The 21870-nt window shown below is 40.3% G+C and overlaps 1 protein-coding gene across 1 annotated transcript in view; it reads right to left on the reverse strand.

Annotated features, from left to right (window-relative positions):
- Positions 1 to 21870, reverse strand: part of DNAH3 (dynein axonemal heavy chain 3) — a 166621-nt gene that overhangs the window by 65890 nt on the left and 78861 nt on the right. Inside the window, exons 32-40 of the mRNA XM_064592765.1 lie at positions 21201 to 21292; positions 20135 to 20354; positions 19415 to 19549; positions 17943 to 18054; positions 15844 to 16085; positions 12665 to 12765; positions 10395 to 10500; positions 7469 to 7598; positions 4007 to 4252 (exon numbers count right to left, since the gene is read on the reverse strand). Coding sequence (XP_064448835.1) covers positions 4007 to 4252; positions 7469 to 7598; positions 10395 to 10500; positions 12665 to 12765; positions 15844 to 16085; positions 17943 to 18054; positions 19415 to 19549; positions 20135 to 20354; positions 21201 to 21292 — 1384 coding nt within the window. The remainder of the gene's footprint in view (positions 1 to 4006; positions 4253 to 7468; positions 7599 to 10394; positions 10501 to 12664; positions 12766 to 15843; positions 16086 to 17942; positions 18055 to 19414; positions 19550 to 20134; positions 20355 to 21200; positions 21293 to 21870) is intronic.

The following is a 21870-nucleotide window of genomic DNA, read 5'->3' on the forward strand; positions in this document are numbered from 1 at the left end:
TGAAAGAAAAAAATTGATAAGGTGACTTTATTAAAATTCAAAACTTATGCTCTGTGGAAGATACTGTTAAGAGAATGAAAAGACAAACCACAGTGTGGGAGAAAATACCTGTAAAATATGTATCTGATAAAGGACTTATATCCAAAATACACAAAGAACACTTAAAACTCAACAATAAGAAAACAAACAATCTAATTAAAAAATGAGTGAAAGATCTGAACAGCAACTCCCCAAAGAAGATATACAGGTGGCAAATAAGAATATGAAAAGATGCTCAAGGGACACCTAGCTGGCTCAGTCAGTACAGTGTGCAACTCTTGATCTCTTGGGGTTATAAATTTGAGCCCCACATTGGGTATAGGGATTACTTTAAAATAAAAAAATATTTAAAAAAAGATGCTCAGTACCATATGTCTTTAGGGAATTGCAAATTAAAACAAGATACCACTACACACCTATTAGAATGGCTAAAATCCAAAACGGACAACACCAAATGCTGAGGCAGATGTAGATGTAGAGCAACAGGAACTCCCATTCATTGCTGGTAGGGATGACAAATGGTGCAACCACTTTGGAAAACATATTTGACAGCTTCTTACAAAGCTAAACACAGGCTCACCATATGATGCAGTAATCATGCTCCTAGGTATCTACCAAACAAATTGAAAACTTATATCCACATAAAAACCTTTACATGAATGTTTATACCTGCTTTATTTTAAATCTCCCCAGATTGGAATAAGCCTAAATGACCTTTAATAGGTGAATGGATAAATAGCCATACAATGGAATATTATTCAGTGATAAGAAGAAATAAGCTATCAAGGCACACAAAGATGTAAAATGTCTTAAATGCACATGCCTACGTGAAAAAACCCAATCTGAAAAGACTACACACCGTATGATTCCAACTATATCACATCCTGGAAAGGGTGAAACTATACAGTGAATAAAACAATCAACAGTTGCCAGGAGTTAAGGGGGAGAAGGGATGAATAGGCAGAGCTAGGGGATTTCTAGGGCAATGTTAAACTATTCTGTATGATACTGTAATGGTGGATGGATGATATTTTTTGTCAAAACCCTTACAAGTATACAACACAAAGAGCAAAAATGTAAAGTATGGACTTTGGTTAAATAATAATTTATCAATATTGGTTCATCAATTTTAACAAGTGTACCACATTAATGCAAGATGTTAATAATAGGGAAATTGGGAGGGAGGGGTGGCTTGGGAAAGGGGCATATGGGAACTCTGTACGCTCATTTTTTCTATAAACCTAAAACTTCTCTAAAATTAAAGTCTATCAAAATATTTTTTACAAAAAGAAGAAAGTTAAAATGAAATAGAGTTTTCACATTTCAAATTGCCCAAGATTTTTAAAAATGGTAATACTCAGGAATGGTGAAGGCAAGGGGGAAATTTCACAATCAAAATCTTTAAAATTTTATTGATCCTTGATTTAGCTATTTTATTTCTAGGGAATTATCCTAAGAAAATAATCATGGGTTAAGCAAGTACGTAGCCACCAGAACACTGTTCATCACAATGTTGTTAATGATAGCAAAAACCAGAAAATAACGAAAACAAGAGCAGAACAATCCCATGTTTGAAAAAATAAATCTATATGTACATATATGCACAGGAAAATGTCTAACACGATGGTTATCAAAATGTTAATAGTGGTTGTCTTTTTAAAAATATATATATTTTTTATTATATGATCTATTCATATTTTTTCCCAAAAAAATCAAGAATGCATTCCACACTCAGGGTAGCTATTATAAGAAACAGAACAAAACAGTACATGAGAATGTGGAGAAATTGGAATTCTTGTGCATTGCTGGTGGGCATGTAAAATGGTGCAACTATTATGGAAAACATTGTGGCAATTCCTCACAAACTTAAATACAGAACTATCTTATGATCTATAAATTCCACTTTTGAGCATATAGCCAAAAGCAACGAAAGCAAGAGACTCAAGCAAATATTTGTCCACCCATGTTTATAGCAGCATTATTCACAATACCCAAAAGGTGAGAGCAACTCAAGTGTCCATGGACAGATGAATAGAGAAACAAAATGTGGTATATACACACAATGGAATATTATTCAGCCTAAAAAAGGAAGGAAATTCTGACATGCTACAGCATGCGTAAACTTTGAAGATATTACTAAATGAAATAAACTTGTCAAAGAAGGACAGATACTATATGATTCTACTTATATGAAGTACCTAGAGTAGTCAAATTGATAGACTGAAAGTAGAATGGTTGTTGCCGGGGGATAGTGGGAGGGGGAAATGGGGAGTTAGTGTTCACAGAACATGGAGTTTTAGTGTGTGAAGATGAAAAAAGTTCTGGAGATAAATGGTGGCGATGATTGCACAACAATGTGTAACACCACTGAACTGTACACTTAAAATCGGTTAAAATGGTAAATTTTTATGTTACATGTATTTTAGCACAATAGAAAATAATCTTCTAAACCAAAGGACAAGTAAAAGATGAAGGAAGAAGTGGGCGAGGAAGAGAAAAAGAAGAAAGAAAGAAAAAAGGGGGGCGCCTGACTCTTGGTTTTAGCTCAGGTCCTGATCTCAGAGTCGTGAGACCAAGCCCCGCTCAGGGCAGAGTCTGCTTGGGTTTCTCTCTCCCTCTCCCTCTGCCCCTCCCCGCCCTGCTCTCTCTCTCAAATAAAGAAAATAAACAAATCTTTAAAAAAGGAAAGAAAAAAGAATGAATGTACTACTATCTAACTAATGGTCCGGGGCTTATACGTAGTTCATCTGACAGAGGACCATATCACATAAAATGTGCCACATGTGCTGAGGAAAGACTGTGTAGAGGGGTAGTGAACCTACTTGTTCATTCATTTATTATTATTACATAAAGTTTTAAACATAAATACTCAAAACATCATACAGCAAGCATTTGTATACCCCTCTCCTAGATTTTTACCATTAGTTTTTACTTGTTTTTTCATATACCTGTTTGTCCCTCTATCCATCCATTAAGCCATCTTATTTTTTTGGACAGATTTCAAAGTATATACAAAATGTATACATCTATACACGTCCCCATAAGCTTCAGCATTTGTATCATTTACTGTTCAATATTTGTTTATATTTTTTCTCAACATAAAATTTACATACAGTGAAATGCACAAATCTTGTGTATATTCACTGAGTTTTCACAAATGCACCTACCTAGTGTAAACCAAAACTCTCTCCATGTATACATTACTATCACTCCAGAAGTTATTTCATGGCCCTTTATATACTGTTTTATAATCACAAAAAGTAAAGCTATTTGGAAAGCATTTATAGTATGATGCTCTTTTTGGTACAGAAATACAGAAAAAAACTGGAAGAAAAAATATTAAAGGTGATTATTTCTGGGTACTTGGATTACCATTGGTTTTTATTTTCTTAATTTTATATATTATTATGGTGGTAAGAAAAAACCAGTAAAAGCTACTTAAAAGAAAAAATCTTTCTTTTAATAAATGATGTCACACATAGCATCGTCATTAAAGTGAACATTTTGAAGATAATGTATGTGGTAAAAAAGGAAACATTTCAATATGATATTAGAGTACAATGACAAAATTACAATAAATATCAATGTCATAATCACCATGATATGATGAATGTAAACACATAGAACAGGACTAGAAAGGAATAAGAAAAACATAAATGCTATATTTCTCATTCTATCTCCTGGAGCCTGTTTGAGTGATGGAATTATGGGTAATTTTTGAAAAAAAAGTTTTATCAACTTTTCTAAATGAAAATAATAGTTAAAACATCCCGTAAGACCCTGACTTCACAACTGTCCATCTCTTACATATGTGGGTCAGCTCTGAAGACCTGAACCCAATCAGGCAAGCTACAAAATCTCCCCCTGCCTTTGTAAAGCCCTTACTTGGGCCACACATTTTGGTTGGATTTGGAACAATATGACCCAAAATATTAGAGCAAGACATAACAAACAGGTACTAAGTTACCTCTTTCTGGAAAGATGTTGTTTTTGGTGAGTTTGACGCTTTTGGGCCTTGGATTGTTGTCATCCATACCCATGATCAGGTTGCGGAAAAACAGATCAAATTTCTTTCTGCTATCCGCATTGATGGTGCCAGCCACGGTCCACACCAAGGCAAAGAGGAATAGCCCTTGCAGCCAGAGAAAGATCTGTTGGCTTGTCAGGCCTTCATGTAATTCACTTTCCTCCTCATCTATTTCCTTGATTTCATCTAAACGCAAGAAAAAGGAACCTCAGGAGAAGCTGCATATATCCGCTTATATACAGATCTAAACAATTAAACTTGGTGGTCTTGTCTGTGAGGACTCTGGGGAGGGGACTGATAGTGGCTGAGTGGCCATCACCTGCCAGATCCTTTATCCACATATACTTTTTTTAGTTTTTAATAATTTTTCTATTTTTTTCCTATTTTTTAAGTAGGCTCCATGCCCAGCATGGAGCCCAATTTAGGGCTTGAACTCATGACCCTGAGATTAAAACCTGAGCTGAAATCAAGAGTCAGACACTTAACCAACTGAGCCACCCAGGTGCCCCTTTTCTTATTTTTATTTTTTATATATTTTATATTTTAACATATTTTTAATATATATATGTATATATTTTATAATTTTTTTTGTAATTATGAAAGGACATGGGAACCAACCTGTAGGAGCTCTCAATGGCTGAAGACATTTGAGGAACAAAATAATTACAGAATTGGATTATAACCCATAGAATAAAATAAACATCCGTGAGTGAGTCCATACTTTAATCAGTAAATAACTGAATTAGCTAATAAGTAGGGAAGAACAGCTCTTCCTTACAGAAGAATTCTAATTAGTAAATGTAGAAGAAATACACATAGAAATGGAAAATTAACTTTAGGCAAATGCCACCGTTCTACTTGTGGTAGGCAAGACCCACCAATGGATGTTAAAAATCAGTGGGTGAAAATTTTAGGAGAAATAGGATATTTTCATAGTTTCAAATTATCTTCCCCAAAATACTTACTAATTATGAAGGAAAACCAGAACATTACAGTGGAGAAATGTGGCTCTGGCCAAAACTAACTTTGACAAAGAGCCTTCACCAGTCATAAGATCTATCAACATCATGTACCTCCTGATGATGCACCGAGAAGGATGCATCACCACTTTTGTGGTATTCTTACTGAAAATGCATAACCCTAATCTAATTATGAGAAAACATGAGGTAAACTTAAATTGAGAGACATTTTATAAAATAACTGGCCAGTATTTATCAAGTGACAAAGTTATAAAAGGCTAGAAAAGGGGAACCCAGCTGGTTCAGTCAGTGGAGCATGCAACTCTTGATCTCAGGGTCATGAGGCCCCATGTTGGGTGTAGAGCTTACTCAAAAAAAAAAAAAAAAAAGACAAGGAAAGACTGAAGAACTGTCATAGATGGGAAGAGGTGAATGAGATACAACAATTAAAAAAAAATGTGACGCCCTGAATGAATTGGATCCTGGAACAGAAAAGGACATTTGAGGAAAAATTGGTGAAATTCAAATAAAGTCTGTGGTATAGTTAATAGTGTATAGTATCAATGTTAACTTTCTTATTCTAATCATTGTGCCTTGGTTATATAAGATGTTAATGTTAAAGGAAGCTAGGTGTAGGGATATGTGACTCAATATATGCTTTTAGCAATTTTTTTGCAAGTCTCAAATTATTTTTAAATAAAAGGCTAAAAAATGTATTTACTATTCCTTATCTTAAGGCCTTGTTGATCATAGTTACCATGCTCTTGCATTTTAGCATTGACAGAGTAAAAAGTTAGAGCTCTGAAATCAGGTATGTATGCATTCGAACCCAGTCCTCGGGTTTTAGTAGTGTGTCTTTCAGGACTCCTGATAAGGACTCATGGCTAAAGATTTGGGAAGGCAAGAGATTAGGTCACTCAGTGTTGGGGAAAATGAGTCCATTTCTCATATGATGCCTTCCTTCCTGGAGGAGATACTACACAAGGACAGGAAACAGAGTTTGGGAAAATACTAAAAATTTACAACTAATGATGCAAATATATGGCATTGTATACAGTTAGTGTGCTTTTGAAAAAATGGTCTGTAATTTTAACTTCAGAAAATCATGTAATATGTATAGCCAAAGAAAGTCTCCACTCAACTGTTCACCATGTTATATTTTTTATCTGCACCTATAATGCTGAGAAAATGTTCATGTAAGAGGAGTTGTAGGAAGATCCATCCTGAGTTTGAATTATGTGCCATCTTGAGAAAGAAATGGCATCCAATAAAAGTGCTCCAAATCGACACATCCTTGGTCATTTCCCACAGAATTCAATGAAATTTGATTTATGTGAGATAGTTACAGAGAACTTCTCCAGGCCTATTAAACAAATGGTTCTATGATTTATGTACTTCCCATGTCCTAGAGAAGGTTCCCCAGTTTTGTAGACTGATGTAATCAGTTCTCTTAATAGTGTAACCATGTATTTTGTGAATTCAGATTCTCGTAAGTTTTCTTAGCATGGGAAAATTTGCAGTCTTTTTTTTTTTTCCCAGGATCTTTTTTTCTCAGATACATTCACATGTATTATCTAAATTCATTTCCCTCCAGGATATTCTAGTTAGGTAAAGAGGGACAGAAATTACTACTCCCATTGTGTGGATGAGGAACCTAACATGAGAAAGGATGGGGTAAACTGCATAAAAATACCCAGGAAATCAATCCAAGACTAAGGGTAAAGCCAAAACATATGGACACTTTCCACTAAACTCTACTATCTATACTCCAAATGCTTGCTTGTTCTAGACCAAAATTCTGGTCTCGTTGTGTGGGGAATAGAAGGGATGGGGAGCAGAAGAAATATCCAACACCTACCTCACCTTCATTTGGCTTAAGAATTGTAGGTAGCACGTGAAGGGGCACATGCACCCCAATGTTTATAGCAGCAATGTCCACAATAGCCAAACTATGGAGAGAGCCAAGATGTCCATCAACAGATGAATGGATAAAGAAGATGTGGTATATATATAAAATGGAATATTATGCAGCCATCAAAAAATGAAATCTTGCCACTTGCAATGACATGGATGGAACTAGAGGGTATTATGCTAAGCAAAATAAGTCAATCAGAGAAAGAAAGTATCATATGATCTCACTGATATGAGGAATTTGAGAAACAAGACAGAGGATCATAGGGGAAGGGAGGGAAAAATGAAACAAGACGAAACCAGAGAGGGAGACAAACCATAAGAGGCTCTTAATCTCAGGACACAAACTGAGGGTTGCTTGAGTGGAGGGGGGCAGGAGGGTTGGGGTGGCCGGGTGATGGACATTAGGGAGGGTATGTACTATGGTGAGCACTGTGAGTTGTGTAAGATTGATGAATCACAGACCTGTGCCCCTGAAACAAATAATACATTATATGTTAATAAAAAAAAAAAAATTATAAGTAGCACGTACCGAACAGGGAGGAATACAGTCTCATCATTGAGAAGGCAAGGTGGATGGGAGATGTTTGGACCACAAATTTACACTGAAGGCGAATAAATTCCAGGCAGGGCTGGAGGAGCCACATGAACATGTCATTGACCTGAAGGTAGAAATGAAATTTGAAGAGATGTTATAAAAAAAAATGAGTTTAAGACCAAGGGCTTGGTACACCTCTGGAAGGCTGGAGATGCTGGTAAGGTTGCTGATTAATTTTGAGTGTAAGTATATCGTGGAAAAGACCACAGGCACCAAGGCCTCTGACTCTAGCTTCCTACTTAATGGACTGTGCAGCCCACAGGCCATCCCCACCCCTCCCATTTCACTGCCCAGAGCTGGATACTCAGAGAGGCTTGGACCTACTGTGGGTCAGCTACAAGATGCATGAAAAATTTAAGCACTCAGACTTGGTGTCCCACTTGTTTGTACAAAAAATGTTAGGAATTCTAAATAAGATTTTCAAATGACTGTTCTTCATTTGTAAGGCTGGACTCCTGTATAAAGTGGCCACAGGAAGTGCAGAGCTAAGTTTGGGGCTCATTTTCAGTAATTCTCTGTATGTCCTTAATTGTGGGTATAATGATTCTTGTCTCTGCTCCCCACCCCAGTTATTCTTTTTAAAAAATTCCTCCTTTCTCCTCGAGTGTTTTTTCATTTCTGTTATACTGTATTTGTAGCTGTCACTGTAAATCATCTTAAGTCATTTTTTTAAGAAGTAGGCAGGTCATCACTAAATAAATACATTAATAGATCTGTATATATGTGGATACATATCTATATTATAAATGTATAGACACATTTATGTATAGATGAATATATATGTATACATGGATATGTGGTATATTCATCCAGCCAACAAATATTTATTGAGCATCTAGTAACTGCAGTGTTGTAGGTGCTGAGAATAAACAGGTGACAAGATAGACAAGATCCCTGCCCTCATGGAGATTACTGAGGGGCAAGGGAGACAAACAATAAATAACTAAACAAACAAGGAAATAAAATACTTACAAGTCATGTAAAGTACTAGCAGGAAACAAACAAAGGTGTTAAAATGGGGAATAACAGAAAGCATTTAATAGGGTGGTCAGGGAAGGCTTCTTAGAGGAGGAGGCCTTTATGTTGAGACCTGGATGATGAAGGTGAATCATCTCTCACACAATAAAATGGGACAACATTTTCAGGAGGAGGAAGAAAAGGTGCAAAAGCCTTGAGGTGATTAAACCTGGGTTCTTCCAGGAATGGGAACAGAACACAAGGGCTGCAGGGTAATGAGCTGAGGAGGGGGGTAGGTGATGAGGTTGGAAAGGTGGGCAGGGCCAGATCACAGCCTCAGAGGCCCTGATAAGAAGTTAGACTTTCAAAAAAAAAGAAAAGAAGTTAGACTTTCAGGGGCACCTAGGTGGCTCAGGTGGTTAGGCATCTGACTCTTGATTTTGGCTCAGGTCATGATCTCGGAGTTGTGGGATGAAGCCCTCCATCGGGCTCTGTGCTCAGCACGGAGTCTGCTTCTCTCTTTTTCTCTCTCTCTCTGCCCCTCCCCCCACTCATGCTCTCTCTCAAATAAATAAAATCTTTCTTGAGATTTTATTTCTTTATTTCTTGAATGAGAGAGTAAGTGAGAGAGAAAGAGAGAGGGACAGCATGAGTGGGGGGAGGAGCAGAGGGAGAGGGAGAAGCAGGCTTCCCGCTGAGCAGGGAGCCCAACGTGGGGCTCGATCCCAGGAGCCTGGGATCATGGTCTGAGCTGAAGGCAGACACTTAACTGACTGAGCCACCCAGGAGCCCCTCAAATAAAATCTTTACAAAAAAAAAAAAAGGAAGTTAGACTTTGAGCTAAGGGCACTGAGGAGTCCCTGAAGGCTTCCTGTGCAGATGCGTAGATTGGTCTGTGGATGTGCATGTGGGCATCTATCTGTATAAATGTATGTGATTATATACATTGTACATGTATATAAATGGGACAGGAAAGGGGCCATAGCTCACCGGAATGTTTCTGCAGTGGGAAGAGAACTCAACTATACTTTTTTTGCCTTCTTCAGTGGGGAACTTTCCTAGGGCACTCTACTAACACAGGGAAAGACAAGAGGCACCAAAAGCCTCAGTTCTCCCTTCCTGCTTCCCTAGTGTGAGACTATGCTTGGGTACCCACCTAACCTGAATGTTCACCCCTCTTTTAGGAAGGGAAGAAGGGGACAGGCACTCTTAGTAGCCGCAATACAACTTTCCTAAACTGGTTCCAGCTCCCTAGCTATGGGAGGTATAGAGTCGAGGTCACCAGGATGGGGAGTGGCAGTACAGAGAGGAAGACAGCTCTTTCTAATCTGGCCCTACCTTTAGAGCAACTTCTAGAGACATTTCTGCAAGTAGGGCAATGGGGAAAGGTATGACATTCCATCCACCATGTAGAATGTTTCTCAAGCATCAGAATTCTCCACTGGGGAGATGGGGAGTGATGGAGAAGGTAGAAGGAGAAAATGACCATACTATCCCATTCTTTTTTTTTTTTTTTTTAAGATTTTATTTTTTCATTTGAGAGAGAGACAGCACACAAGCAGGGGTAGAGGCAAAGGGAGAAGCAGACTCCCCACTGAGCCAGCCAGGACCCCGGTGTGGGACTCGATCCCAGGACCCGGAGATCATGACCCAAGCCGAAGGCAGACGCTCAACCATCTGAGCCCCCCAGGCACCTCCATACTATTCTATTCTTGCTACAGGGAGAAGAAAGCTGGGAAAATGTCAGGCAGCCAGGAAGGAAGATCACTAGAGATAGGCAGGGAATTCCCTGCTCCTTCCTACATCCTGGAATTAGGAAGGTGAAGATGTTCCTAGAAGGCCTTAGCAATGAGGAGTATGGAGACAGGGAGGGAGGGGAAGGAAAAGAACATGATGGTCTCACCAATTCCTTGTGCTCCTCAGTGAGGCTAGCAGGCAGGGTGTCCATGTATGAGTCCTTCAAGGGTTTCCAGCCTAGTTGATGGGGCTCCATGTAGATCATCCCACACCTGGCAAGCACAAAGAGAGGACCAGCTTGGTCCACATTGGGTTCCCAAGCACGCAGGGATGAGGGAAATGCAGGCAGTCATGGTAAGGTAAGGGGCTGGAGTTTGGGTTGGGGCACAGACCCTCACCAGCTCCAGTCCAAAGGGAAGGTGCCCAGATTTTGTCAGGAAAGGATGGAGACCAGTGATAATAGCTGACGCTTGGGAGTTAGAGAGACCTGGGTTCAAATCCCTGCCCTAGATTCTACTATCTGAGTAACACTGGGCAAGGTTTCTTTATTGTCTCTGAAATTCTATGTCCTTGTCATAAATCAAGAAATATAAAAAATACATAGTTCATAGGACTATTATAGTGGTTAAATAAGAAAATGCCCATAAATAATTCAGCACCATTTCCAGGACATAGAAAACTCTTAATCCATGGAAATTATTCAAATTACCATTAGCATGTACTGATATTTTATATAGTCCATGTTTTTTTTGTTTTTTTTTGTTTTTCCCCATTCTGTTACATCTAGGTGCTCTCTTGTTTGTTACTAATACGGCTGCCATTTATTGAGTATCTACTGCATGTCAGGCACTATGCTAGGGCCTAATGGCCTTTATCTCTAAATATTCTTCTTAATGGTCACATTTTAGATATGAGGAGAGTGTGGCTCAGAGAGGCTGAGTGACTTGGAAGAGGTAACACAGCTAGACATTGGCATGGCCAGGGTGGGAGCCCAAGTTGGTCTAACTTGCCATTGCTCTTTCTACTCCCTGACATTGCTTTTTGGAGTGTGGACTGATTTTCTTTTTTTTAAGAACTTCAGGTGCACAGGATTAGATTAATTATCATCCTTGGCACACTATCATTAGCCCATGCATGGCCTTTCTTAGTTAATTGTTTTCAATAATGTAGAGAGTGCCCATGAACCCACCTCCCATAACCCAAGATCCCAGACAGAAGCTTGGATCTTGACAATAACCTTCATCTAACCCCAATGGTCTCCCGATCTCATGGTTACCCATCTCTTTCTTTCTTTCTTTCTTCTTTCTTTCTTTCTTTCTTTCTTTCTTTCTTTCTTTCTTTCTTTCTTTCCTTTCTTTCTTTCTCACATAGTTTTATATCATTTCTATATGTTCCTAAAATGTATATATATTTATTTTTCTTGTTTTTAGAGGTTTAAAGGGAGACACTATGTTGTATGAATATTGTGGGCTTACTTCATATATAATATTGCTAGGATTTTATACTTAATGTATTTAATAAGATTTATGCATAGAGTTCCATGTCAGTACAATTCATTTATTTTGAGTGATATATAAATATTATAATTTGCTACAAAAATGCTCATTCAAAGGGATACATGCACCCCTATGTTTATTGCAGTATTATTTACAATAGCCATATTATGGAAGCAACCCATAGATAAACGGATAAAGAAGATGTGATATATCTATACAATGGAATATTACTCAACCATAAAAAGAATGAAATTTTGCCATTTGCAACGACATGGATGGAGCTAGGGGATATTATGCTAAGCGAAATAAGTCAGTCAGAGAAAGACAAATACCATATGATTTCACTCATGTAGAATTTAAGAAACAAATGAGCAAAGGAAAAAAGAAAAAGAAAGAGAGAGGCAAACCAAGAGACAAACTCTGAACTATAGAGAACAAACCGATGGTTACCAGAGGGGAGGTAGCTGGGGGATGGGTGAAATAGGTGATGGGGATTAAGGAGTGCACTTATCATGATGAAAATAAAATAGAAAAAAATCAAATGATAAAAAATTATAATTTGTGACTTTATTACACATGCATTCACTCCTGTTAATCGGCATTTGGGTTGTTTCCAAGTGTTTGTTATTGTTAACTATGCCACTCTGAAAATTCTTGTATGTGAATTTTATTGCACGTGGACAAAGATTTCTTAGAAGTAGAGTTGCTGGTTATGAGGCATATGAAGGTTCAGTCTTAGGCAATAATGTCAGATTCCTTTCCAAAGTTCTTGCCTGATTTTAGACTCTTATCCGCACTGTGGATTGAGGACTGGTTTTAGGATAAATCGGAGGGACGACAAATAATGTAGGTGATCTGCTAGGGCTTAATCACATTTGTGGGGTTTTAGGGTCAGTGAGGCCACGTGTTCCCTCAGGGTGCCAGGGCAAGGCTGACTGACCTGCTCACAGTGGCCGGAGAGGCCTGCTCCAGGTCTGCTGGCTCAAAGATCAGACTCATCTTGGGGCTCATCTGGATAATTTCTCCACTCATTAAACACAGCTGAAAGTGCAAAGCAGAGGTGGGGGTGTCAGGCAAAGGGGTTAAATTCCATCTGAAAGTGAAAGGCCTCAGCGCGGACAGAGATGGTTTAAATTCATTCAACAAATACTTCTTGAGCACCAACTATGTGTCAGGCACAGGTGCATAAAATAAAACAGACAAAAATCCCTGTGCTCTTGGGATTTACATTCTACTGGGAGGAAACAGATGATAAACAAAACACACAGCATATAAAACAATGAAAGTGCTTTGGAGACAAATTAAAAAGAAGAGGAGGCTGGAGAATGCTCAGCCAGGGCTGGGTGAGTTGTGATTTTAAATAAGGAGGTTGGCAGGCGCCTGGGTGGTTGAGTCAGTCAAGCGTCTGACTCTTTTTTTTAAAGATTTTATTATTTATTTGAGAGAGAGAGAGATAGAGACAGCGAGAGAGAGCATGAGCAGGAAGGAGAGGAAGAAGTAGACCTCCACTGAGCAGGGAGCCCAATGTGGGGCTCAATCCCAGGACCCTGGGATCATGACCTGAGCCGAAGGCAGATGCTTAACCGCTTAACCGCTTAACCGACTGAGCCACCCAGGTGCTCCAAGCGTCTGACTCTTGACTTCAGCTCAGGTCATGATCTCTCCATGCTGGGCATGGAGCCTGCTTGGGATTCTCTCTCTCCCCCTCCCTCTGCACCGTCCCCCCAGCTGCTCAAGCGTGCACTCTCTCTCTCTCAAAAAAAAATATTAAAATAAATAAATAGGGAGGTCAGAGAGTCATTGAATTGCAGCCTTAGATGGAAGATCAGGAAGCTATGAGACTACAGCAAGTCTCATAGTTCTTACTCAGTGTTTCACATAGAACTTAACTGCACACCTTCTTCCTGTTTTATTTGCTTGTTTCCCATGAAAGACTCCTTTTGGAATCCCTCATGGATGGGTGCAGGGCTAGAGGGACAAGAACATCTTCACAAATCCTTTCTGGAAAGGAAGGAAAGGCCATCAGAAGTCCTAATGTTAGTAGGTATGTCCCTGTAGAAAGTAGCGAAAAATACATAGGGCAGAGTCAGTGTACGTACAAAGTTAGCGATGCTGTTTCACACTTGCCAACAGGGGTTCAAGTGAGATAGTTAAGACATAAGATTGTCTGAAGCTTTGGTCTCTCAGGGGCAAAGAGAAAACCCCATCACTCCCTGCTGCTCACCCAAAGTTGTGCTTAAAAAGCCCCTCGTACGTTACCTGGCCTACATAAAACACAACTGGAAACAGGTCACTACATGTATCTCCAGGAAGGTCATGGCTGTTATGGGCTGACACCACCAATAGTGCCATCTCTGAATATCAAGAAAAGTAAAAGACACCCGTACGTCTGATAGTAGTTTGATTTACAGCCAGGGATGAGAAGTCATCAGGAAATTCGCTGATCATGACTCTTTTTTTTTTTTTAAGATTTTACTTATTTTATTTGAGAGAGAAAGAGCGTGAGAGAGAGTGGCAGAGGGAGAAGCAGACTCCCCGCTGAGCAAGGAGCCCGATGCGATGCGGGGCTCGATCCCAGGAGCCTGGGATCATGACCTGAGCTGAATGTAGATGCTTAACGACTAAGCCACCCAGGTGCCCCTGATCATGACTCTTTATAATTAATCTCAAGACCAACAAGTACATTTGTACAATTAGCTTATATAACATAGCCTATATCATGTAATAAAACATTTCTATTTTTATATGTTATGTAATCAAAATTACGCACGTGCTATAATTAGTGTGCATATATAATGTGTAATTTGGATAATTAGGCCTTCCATTGTTGAGCATGACTCATAGTCTTGTGAAATTTTAATGCAGTAGGAAAGTATATTTTGATTTGATAATCATGTATATTCGGTGTAGAAACTCTTCCTTAACTTGGTGATAAATTTTATTTTATTCTAACCTACAGTAAGATAACACTTGTTCTACCCCAGGTGCTATTAGAAGCATCTTGCGAATATTAACTTATCTCATCTTCCTGATTAACACTATGATGTAGACAATATTGTCCCCATTTTACAGATGATGAAACTGAATAGCTTGCCTGGGTTCATTCAGTTGGCAAGTGGCAGTGCAGGGTTTGAACCCAGGCTGTCCAGCTCTGGAGTCCAAGCTCTTTAGGCACTATGCTTACTGGGGCAAAATGTATTTTCCATTTTGTGGATACTGCTACAGAGATAGCTCCCATCCTGTATGTGTTTTCGCAAAGTGGCCTTGTCCCTGCTCCATCAAGTGGAGCCTCTCTCCCCACTCCCTTGAATCTGGGCAGCCCCTGTGACTTCTTGGACTCATGGAATTGAGAGAAAGTGAGGCTACACCAGTTCCAAGCACAGCTCTTAATTTCCTGGAAACTGTCACTTCCTGCCTTTTGGAAAAGTAACCACCATGTAAGAAGTGCCACTACTCCAAGCTCACTGAGACACCCAAGCCTCCTAGAGAGGCCTGGAGGATGAGACACTATCTGAAGAGAAAGAGACAGAGACAGGCCAAGGAGGAATGAGCCCCCAGGCACTGAGGGAGGAAGCCACGTTGGGTGTGGATCCTCCAGCCACCGCTGCCCTCCTGACATCACGATGATTAGCTGAGCCCAGCTGAGACCTTCCAAAATTTATAATCCACAGTATCATCAGCAAAGTAAATGGTTGTTTTAAGTCTCTAAGTACACAGCAGTGGATAACCAAAACACATTCCACATATCATGCACTAGGTATGTGCTACTTCTTTAATTGTCAACATCCCTGTTTCATTACTACCTTTTTACAAACGAGGAAATTGCGGTTCAGAGAAGTTATGTGACTTGCCCAATACAAGAGCTCAATTCTAGAGCTAGTGGTCCAGTAAGACGCCAACACCAAGGCTTTTAACCATGATGCAACATTATCCCTAAATACACATAGTTTACCCACTACAAGTACAAATGGAAGCATAATTCATAAGCTGTTACTTTCTTATGGGGCATTTATTCTTAGTGTAGTGAATGTATGTATTATATAGTTTTGGTCAATTACTCACTTGAATAAGAGGATTTATACTCTACCTATGTAAAAGTGATATGAGACTCAGTAGTACCTTTTTATTGTCATCCAGAACTGTGTTCATATTTTCAATCCAAACAGCATCTACTGGCCCATCAAATATAATCCACTTGCGTTCATCAGACATTGAAGATGCTTGCTCCCGGAAAGCATTGGCGAGGATACCATCTGTCCATTCATGGCTCACTTGGTCAAAGCACCCATAGAGCTGCCCCATGGTGATGGCCTTGGGGTTGATGATCCTGTACTCCACAGCAAATTCTTCCATCTGTTTGGCTGGGCAAGAAGGCCCAACATGAGTTACAAAGGCTCCGTTGAGACCAGAACATTAGACAAGAGATAATGCCATCTCAAAGACCAACCAACATTCATGAATATGCCCTCCAAGGAGAATCCTTATAAAATTTGTACTCAGTCCTTACAAAGATTAGGATATCTGGATGGACAATGACTTAAACTGTTAGGTTATTATGCCCATTAGTTTCTCACCATATTTTCTTCTGAGTCTCATTTCAAACAGGGCAAATGTGCTGGTCAGATCCAAAGATCTGCCTGGGCCTAAATGAACTCAAGCAGTAAGGGAGAGAGGTCCATGCTACCAGGTGTCTTTATGTACCGGCTCTCACAGCTACCCTAAGAACCTTGGCCTTGACTTGAAATGAGGAAACAGCTGACATTTAGAAGATTCTGCAAAATACTGGTTACTTTTTTTCCCTCTATCTGAAGGACTAGTTTAGTCCTGAAACCTCTTCTTTAGCTGTTCAGCAAGTGGCCCCTTGGAGACATTCACACCATGAGAGTACTAGGACCCAATGAAGGCCGATAGATGGGACATCAGGTGCATTTGATAACAGAACTGAAAATAACCAGACTTTTAAATGATCCTTCAAAGTAAGAAAAGTTGGAGTGCCTGAGCCATGAACTAAATAACAATTTCTGGACAATCCCAAGGCAAAAACAATGGGGTAGCCTCTTTTCTCTTCGTTTAATTTCCTAAACTGTGTTCAAATGACCAGAATATTAAGTTTGAAATGCCCTAATTAGTTATGAGGGCCAAGTTAGTCTCCAAAACAAAAAACCTAAAAAATCCAATAGCAACTCAATCAACAAATATTATTAGAAAAAATGTGTTAAGATGAAGTACTGGAAGGGAATGTGTAAATAGAAGGCATTGCTTTTCAAAACCACAGGCTTGTGGGGCACCTGGGTGGCACAGTTGGTTGAGCATCTGACTCTTGGTTTCAACTCAGGTCCTTATCTCAAGGTCTTGAGATCAAGCCCTGCGTCAGGCTCAGCACCGAGTCTGCTTGGGGTTCTCTCCCTCTCCCTCTCCACTCCACTCTCTCTCTCTCTCTAAAATAAATAAATAAATCTTAAAAACAAACAAACACCACAGGCTCACTTTTTATAAAAGAAAAAACCCCAAAATTGTTTCTCTGGCAATACACATAGCTTCCATTTGTTGAGCAGGAACTGAGCTAGGTTATTTTCCTGCATAATCTCATTTAATTCTCACAACAATCCCATTTCACAGGTGGGAAAACACAGGCTAAGAGAGGTCTGGTCATTTGTCCAAGGTCTGTGTCTGATTCAAAAATCTGAGGTTTTATCTTCTACATTAAATGGAAGGAAGGAAGGAAGGAAGGAAGGAAGGAAGGAAGGAAGGAAGGGGAGGGAAGGAGGGAGAGAGAGAGAGAAGTAAGGGAAGGAGGGAGAGAAGAAGAAAGGGGAGGGAGGGAGGGAGGGGGGAAGGGAAGGGAAGAGAAGGGAAGAAGGGATGAAAAGAAAAAAGAAGAAAAGAAACCATGCAATAATTGGCTTTCAGAATAATTGGTTCAGGACAGTGGCAGGACTTTCTCTCTCATTGGAAAGCCTTTGGAGAAGCCACTATTCAGCATTTGAGAAATTCGAGAAAATTCCTCCACTTAATAACATGCACATAAAATCCCCGTTAGAAGCTCCCTCCCCCACCTTTATTTTCTGCCTGCAGACATCTGTGTGCCATGTTCTATTTCTGGCTCTGATGTCACAATCCAGGGATGGCAAAACTAACAGCCTGGCATTATCTCCATGGAGCCAGCCAACTTACTGGGGAGTCCTGTGCTCCCCGGAAGCCACGGATGTGAGCTTTACCTTCATATAAATCACCCAGAGCTGCAGCCAACACTTTATAAGCACAGGTCTTGCCACCCATGGGGTCTCCAACAATCATATAGCCATGTCTTACCAGCATCATCTCGTAGATCTGGGAGGAGACATCATTTTAAGCAGTTAATCACTGCAAACCTCCTAGAACTGCAAGCTAGTCAGAAGTCAATGAGGAATGAGGGACAAAAAGGGGATTCCCATAGTCACTTCTACCTCTGATGATCTATAGTGTAAATATCTTTTGGATAGGGGCACCTGGGTGGCTCAGTTGGTTAAGTGTCTGACTCCTGATTTTGGCTCAGGTCATGATTTCAGGGTTGAGAGATTGAGCCCTGCATCTGGCTCTGTGCTAGGCATGGAGCCTGCCTAAGATTCTCTCCTTCTGCCCCTCCATACCCTCACTTGCACGCTCTCTCTCAAATAAATAAATAAATAAATAAATATCTTTCGGATAAATAAATATATGTGTATGTTTCATATTATTTAAAAAATGGGAACTCCTATTTGCTCTATACCTACCAATGTGCTAAGCATCAAGTGACTTACCTAATTTTTTCATTTAATACACTTAGGTATCATTAACCACCTTCTAGTGGTGGGAATACTGAGCCCAAGAGAGGTTAAGTAACTTGCCCATGGTCATCAGTGGTGGGGGCAGGATTTGGATACATGGCTGTCTGACTTTAATGCCTCTGGTTTTTTCTATTTGCTTTTAAAGGGGAAAAGGAAACAGCGGTCATTTTTAGCAAATTGTACTTAAATTGGAAACTTCCTTTTTCGAGGCCTAAATGCAGTTCTAACTTGATTAGAACTCTCAGCAGGTAAAAGGTATTTTCCAAGCCAGGCCCCATGCTGTGAAATATAGATGATCTTCCCCATAATTGGTTCTGGGGTGGTCATGTGGCTTTACAGCACAGTTCAAAGCTAATCCTGAGATCTATGCTGAAGCCATCTGGAGAGCAATGCTCTTTTTCCTCCTGGGCTTGAACCTGGGACAATCAAAGACTGAGGCTGTTGGGGACCCAACCAAGAATGAAGTTGTAACTCAGAGACAGAGCCCAGAAATGAAAAGAAAGGTTCTCAGATCCGGCTGTGTCTGAGGTCAACATACACCTGGGCTTTTCAAGTTAGGTAAGTGAACAGATCCCCTTCTGTTGACTAAGGCGGTTTGAGCTGGGTTTCTATCACTGGAAACTGAGAAAGTCCTGACTAGTTGTAGCCCAATGCCCCCCAAAGGTTTTGTTTCATCCACAAATTTAAAAAAAGGAACCCCAAGGGAGATGGTTGGAGGAAAACATTGAATTTCAACTTCAGCTCCTGGAAGTGAGACCTGAAGGCACCTCCGTCTCTATCCAGGCACCTCTGGTCACCATCACTGAGCTGCAATCTACCATAATTCCAATTCCTGACTTGAGTGAACAAACAGGCGCATCCCTGTATGGATACATGGAACCAACCTGGATAATTTTCCCAATAAACCAAGGCACTGGTTGGAGTTTCATCTTTTTGATATTCTCATTCAGCACTTCCATAAAAACTTCATAGTCTGGCTTTGGAAGAACCACTCCAGGAAACAAGTCTGATATAATTCCCTGTTAACAAGAATTCGAGAGAGGGTGGAAAGGATGAATTATCAGAGGCATGACCTCAACATTTTCTGAAAATGAGATTTACAGACAGCAGAAATCTTTGTAAAATTCTAAACCTCATTTTTCTATGCCAAAACTCATCCACAATTACAAAGTCCAACACTATCTGTAAGACATCCACAATTACAAAGTCCAACACTATCCCTCCCAAATAAATTTACAAGGCAGCAAAGATTTAATAAGCCTGTATTATCTACCAGTTAATGTACTGGGAATGAATAAGATAGTCATGATTTCTGTATTTATGGAGCTCCCAACCTGATTAGGAAGAGAGCCGTTAAAATAATTACAAAAAAACCCCCAAAACTACATTTGGTTAAAACAAAAACCCAAACCCAATGGCAGATCTTATTCTATCAGTGAAACCATTTTTATTAAAATCAGAACTATCACTATTCTTATCTAACATTTGGGGGAGGGTGTCTGGTGGTGGGGTTGCTGGCTGGAGATGAAGAGGGTGCCAGAGAAACAGTTCATCCACAGAAAATGAGTCTCAGCGCTTGGCTGAGGTCCCAAAGCACCGCATACCTGAAACAGAGGGACATCTTGAGCCAAGAACTTGGCCAGGTTGACATCAAGCAAGGCCCTCAGCAACAGGACACTTTCATTCTCTTCAGGATACTTGAGCTTCAGGTTGCCAGCGGCAGTGAGCACAGACTTGACCGCCCGCATGCCATAGTCATAGTGATGCTGTGAGGACAGCTGCTCTGAGCACAGGCGGTACGTTGCGACAATCTTCTGGGCAAGACTAGGAGGGCAGAGACACATCTGCAGACCGCCAGAGAGGACCAGGTCCTGCTCAGCAGACATTCCCAGCATCCCTGTGCCCTGTCCCATCAGGAACCAGGCCTGCTCATGGACTTGATGGAGAAGCCCTATCATTTGAAGTCCTTTTAATAGTTACCATGATGAGCTAAGGAAGCATTCTAACTCTTTCAAAGTTAGGAGGAAAAGAGCAGGAATAGACACATACGTATACAAGCTACTGTACAATTATATGTGTAATACTTCTATGCATAAATGTGAATGTATGAGTACACACACACACACGCACACACACACATGTTTGGGAAGAAACATTAAACTATTAACAATGTTAATCCCCAGAGAGTGGGACTCAAGGCCACTGAGAAGAAACTCCCTTTATTCACTTCTATAACATGACAACTTTTTTCCACGTCCATGCTTTACATTTTTCAGTCAGTAAATGTTATGATAATAATGTTAATTCCAAATTATACTAAACTTTTCCTCTTCAATCTTGGAATAATTTCATATTTTAAAGTCTTGCCTTAAGTTGTGTGTGTGCGTGTGTGTGTAGCAGGGCTGGGATAGAAAGGCCAATTTCTTTAGCAGAAGTCCAAGTATACACAGAGAGAGAGGAGGCCCTTTCTTCGGAATCTGGGCCATTTCCTGGCCAGGGATGGGGTTAGGACAAAAGCCAGGGCTATGTGCTTTCAGATCAACTAGGGAATGGAAGTCCATTTCTCAAGTTTCTCTCTTTTCTTCCAATGGGCAACCTACCTTGAATCCACCACACAGAAGGTACTCTTTCAGAGCCTTTAGAATCTACTGGAAAGCCAATGTAACATACCTTCTAGAGTCCAGAAAACCCATGGAGTAGAGGGAGATTTCCCCAATGAGGGCATAATCTGGCACCATCATGGCTACTGTCCGGAATAAGGCCTGGAAAAGAAATGGCCATTGAGAACCTGAACATATACAGTAAACACTGGGGGGAAGGTATGTCTACAGACACAAAGAGAAGCAGCAATGGTTGTTCAGGCATTCTAGTGAAATCAAGGAAAGGAAAGTGGGAGCACAAGTCAATGCAGAGGGATCATCTTTGTTGGATAGAACCAGTGCTCCGCTAACCTCCCCATTGGCCCTGTCTAGGTACCTGTTGTCACACTGGGTCTCTCAGTGGTTATGTGGAAGGCCCTAGGTGCTGGTATTCTAACAACATCTCATTCTCCTATGCCAAAGGAGCATCATTCAACTATTGGGCCCTTCCTGTGTTCAACAGGGACCGAGGAAGTCAGTTAGGAATGCAGGACCAATAATGTATCAGAAGAATCTTGAAGTCAGGGCGCCTGGGTGGCTCAGTTGGTTAAGCGACTGCCTTCGGCTCAGGTCATGATCCTGGAGTCCTGGGATCAAGTCCCGCATCGGGCTCCCTGCTCGGCAGGGAGTCTGCTTCTCCCTCTGACCTTCCCCCCTCTCATGTGCTCTCTCTCACTCTCTCAAATAAATGAATAAATAAA

The sequence above is a fragment of the Mirounga angustirostris genome, unplaced genomic scaffold (assembly GCF_029215605.1).
Source record: "Mirounga angustirostris isolate CCGP_5_RB_7025 unplaced genomic scaffold, mMirAng1.0.hap1 SCAF_5, whole genome shotgun sequence".
Classification (NCBI taxonomy): Eukaryota; Metazoa; Chordata; class Mammalia; order Carnivora; family Phocidae; genus Mirounga; species Mirounga angustirostris.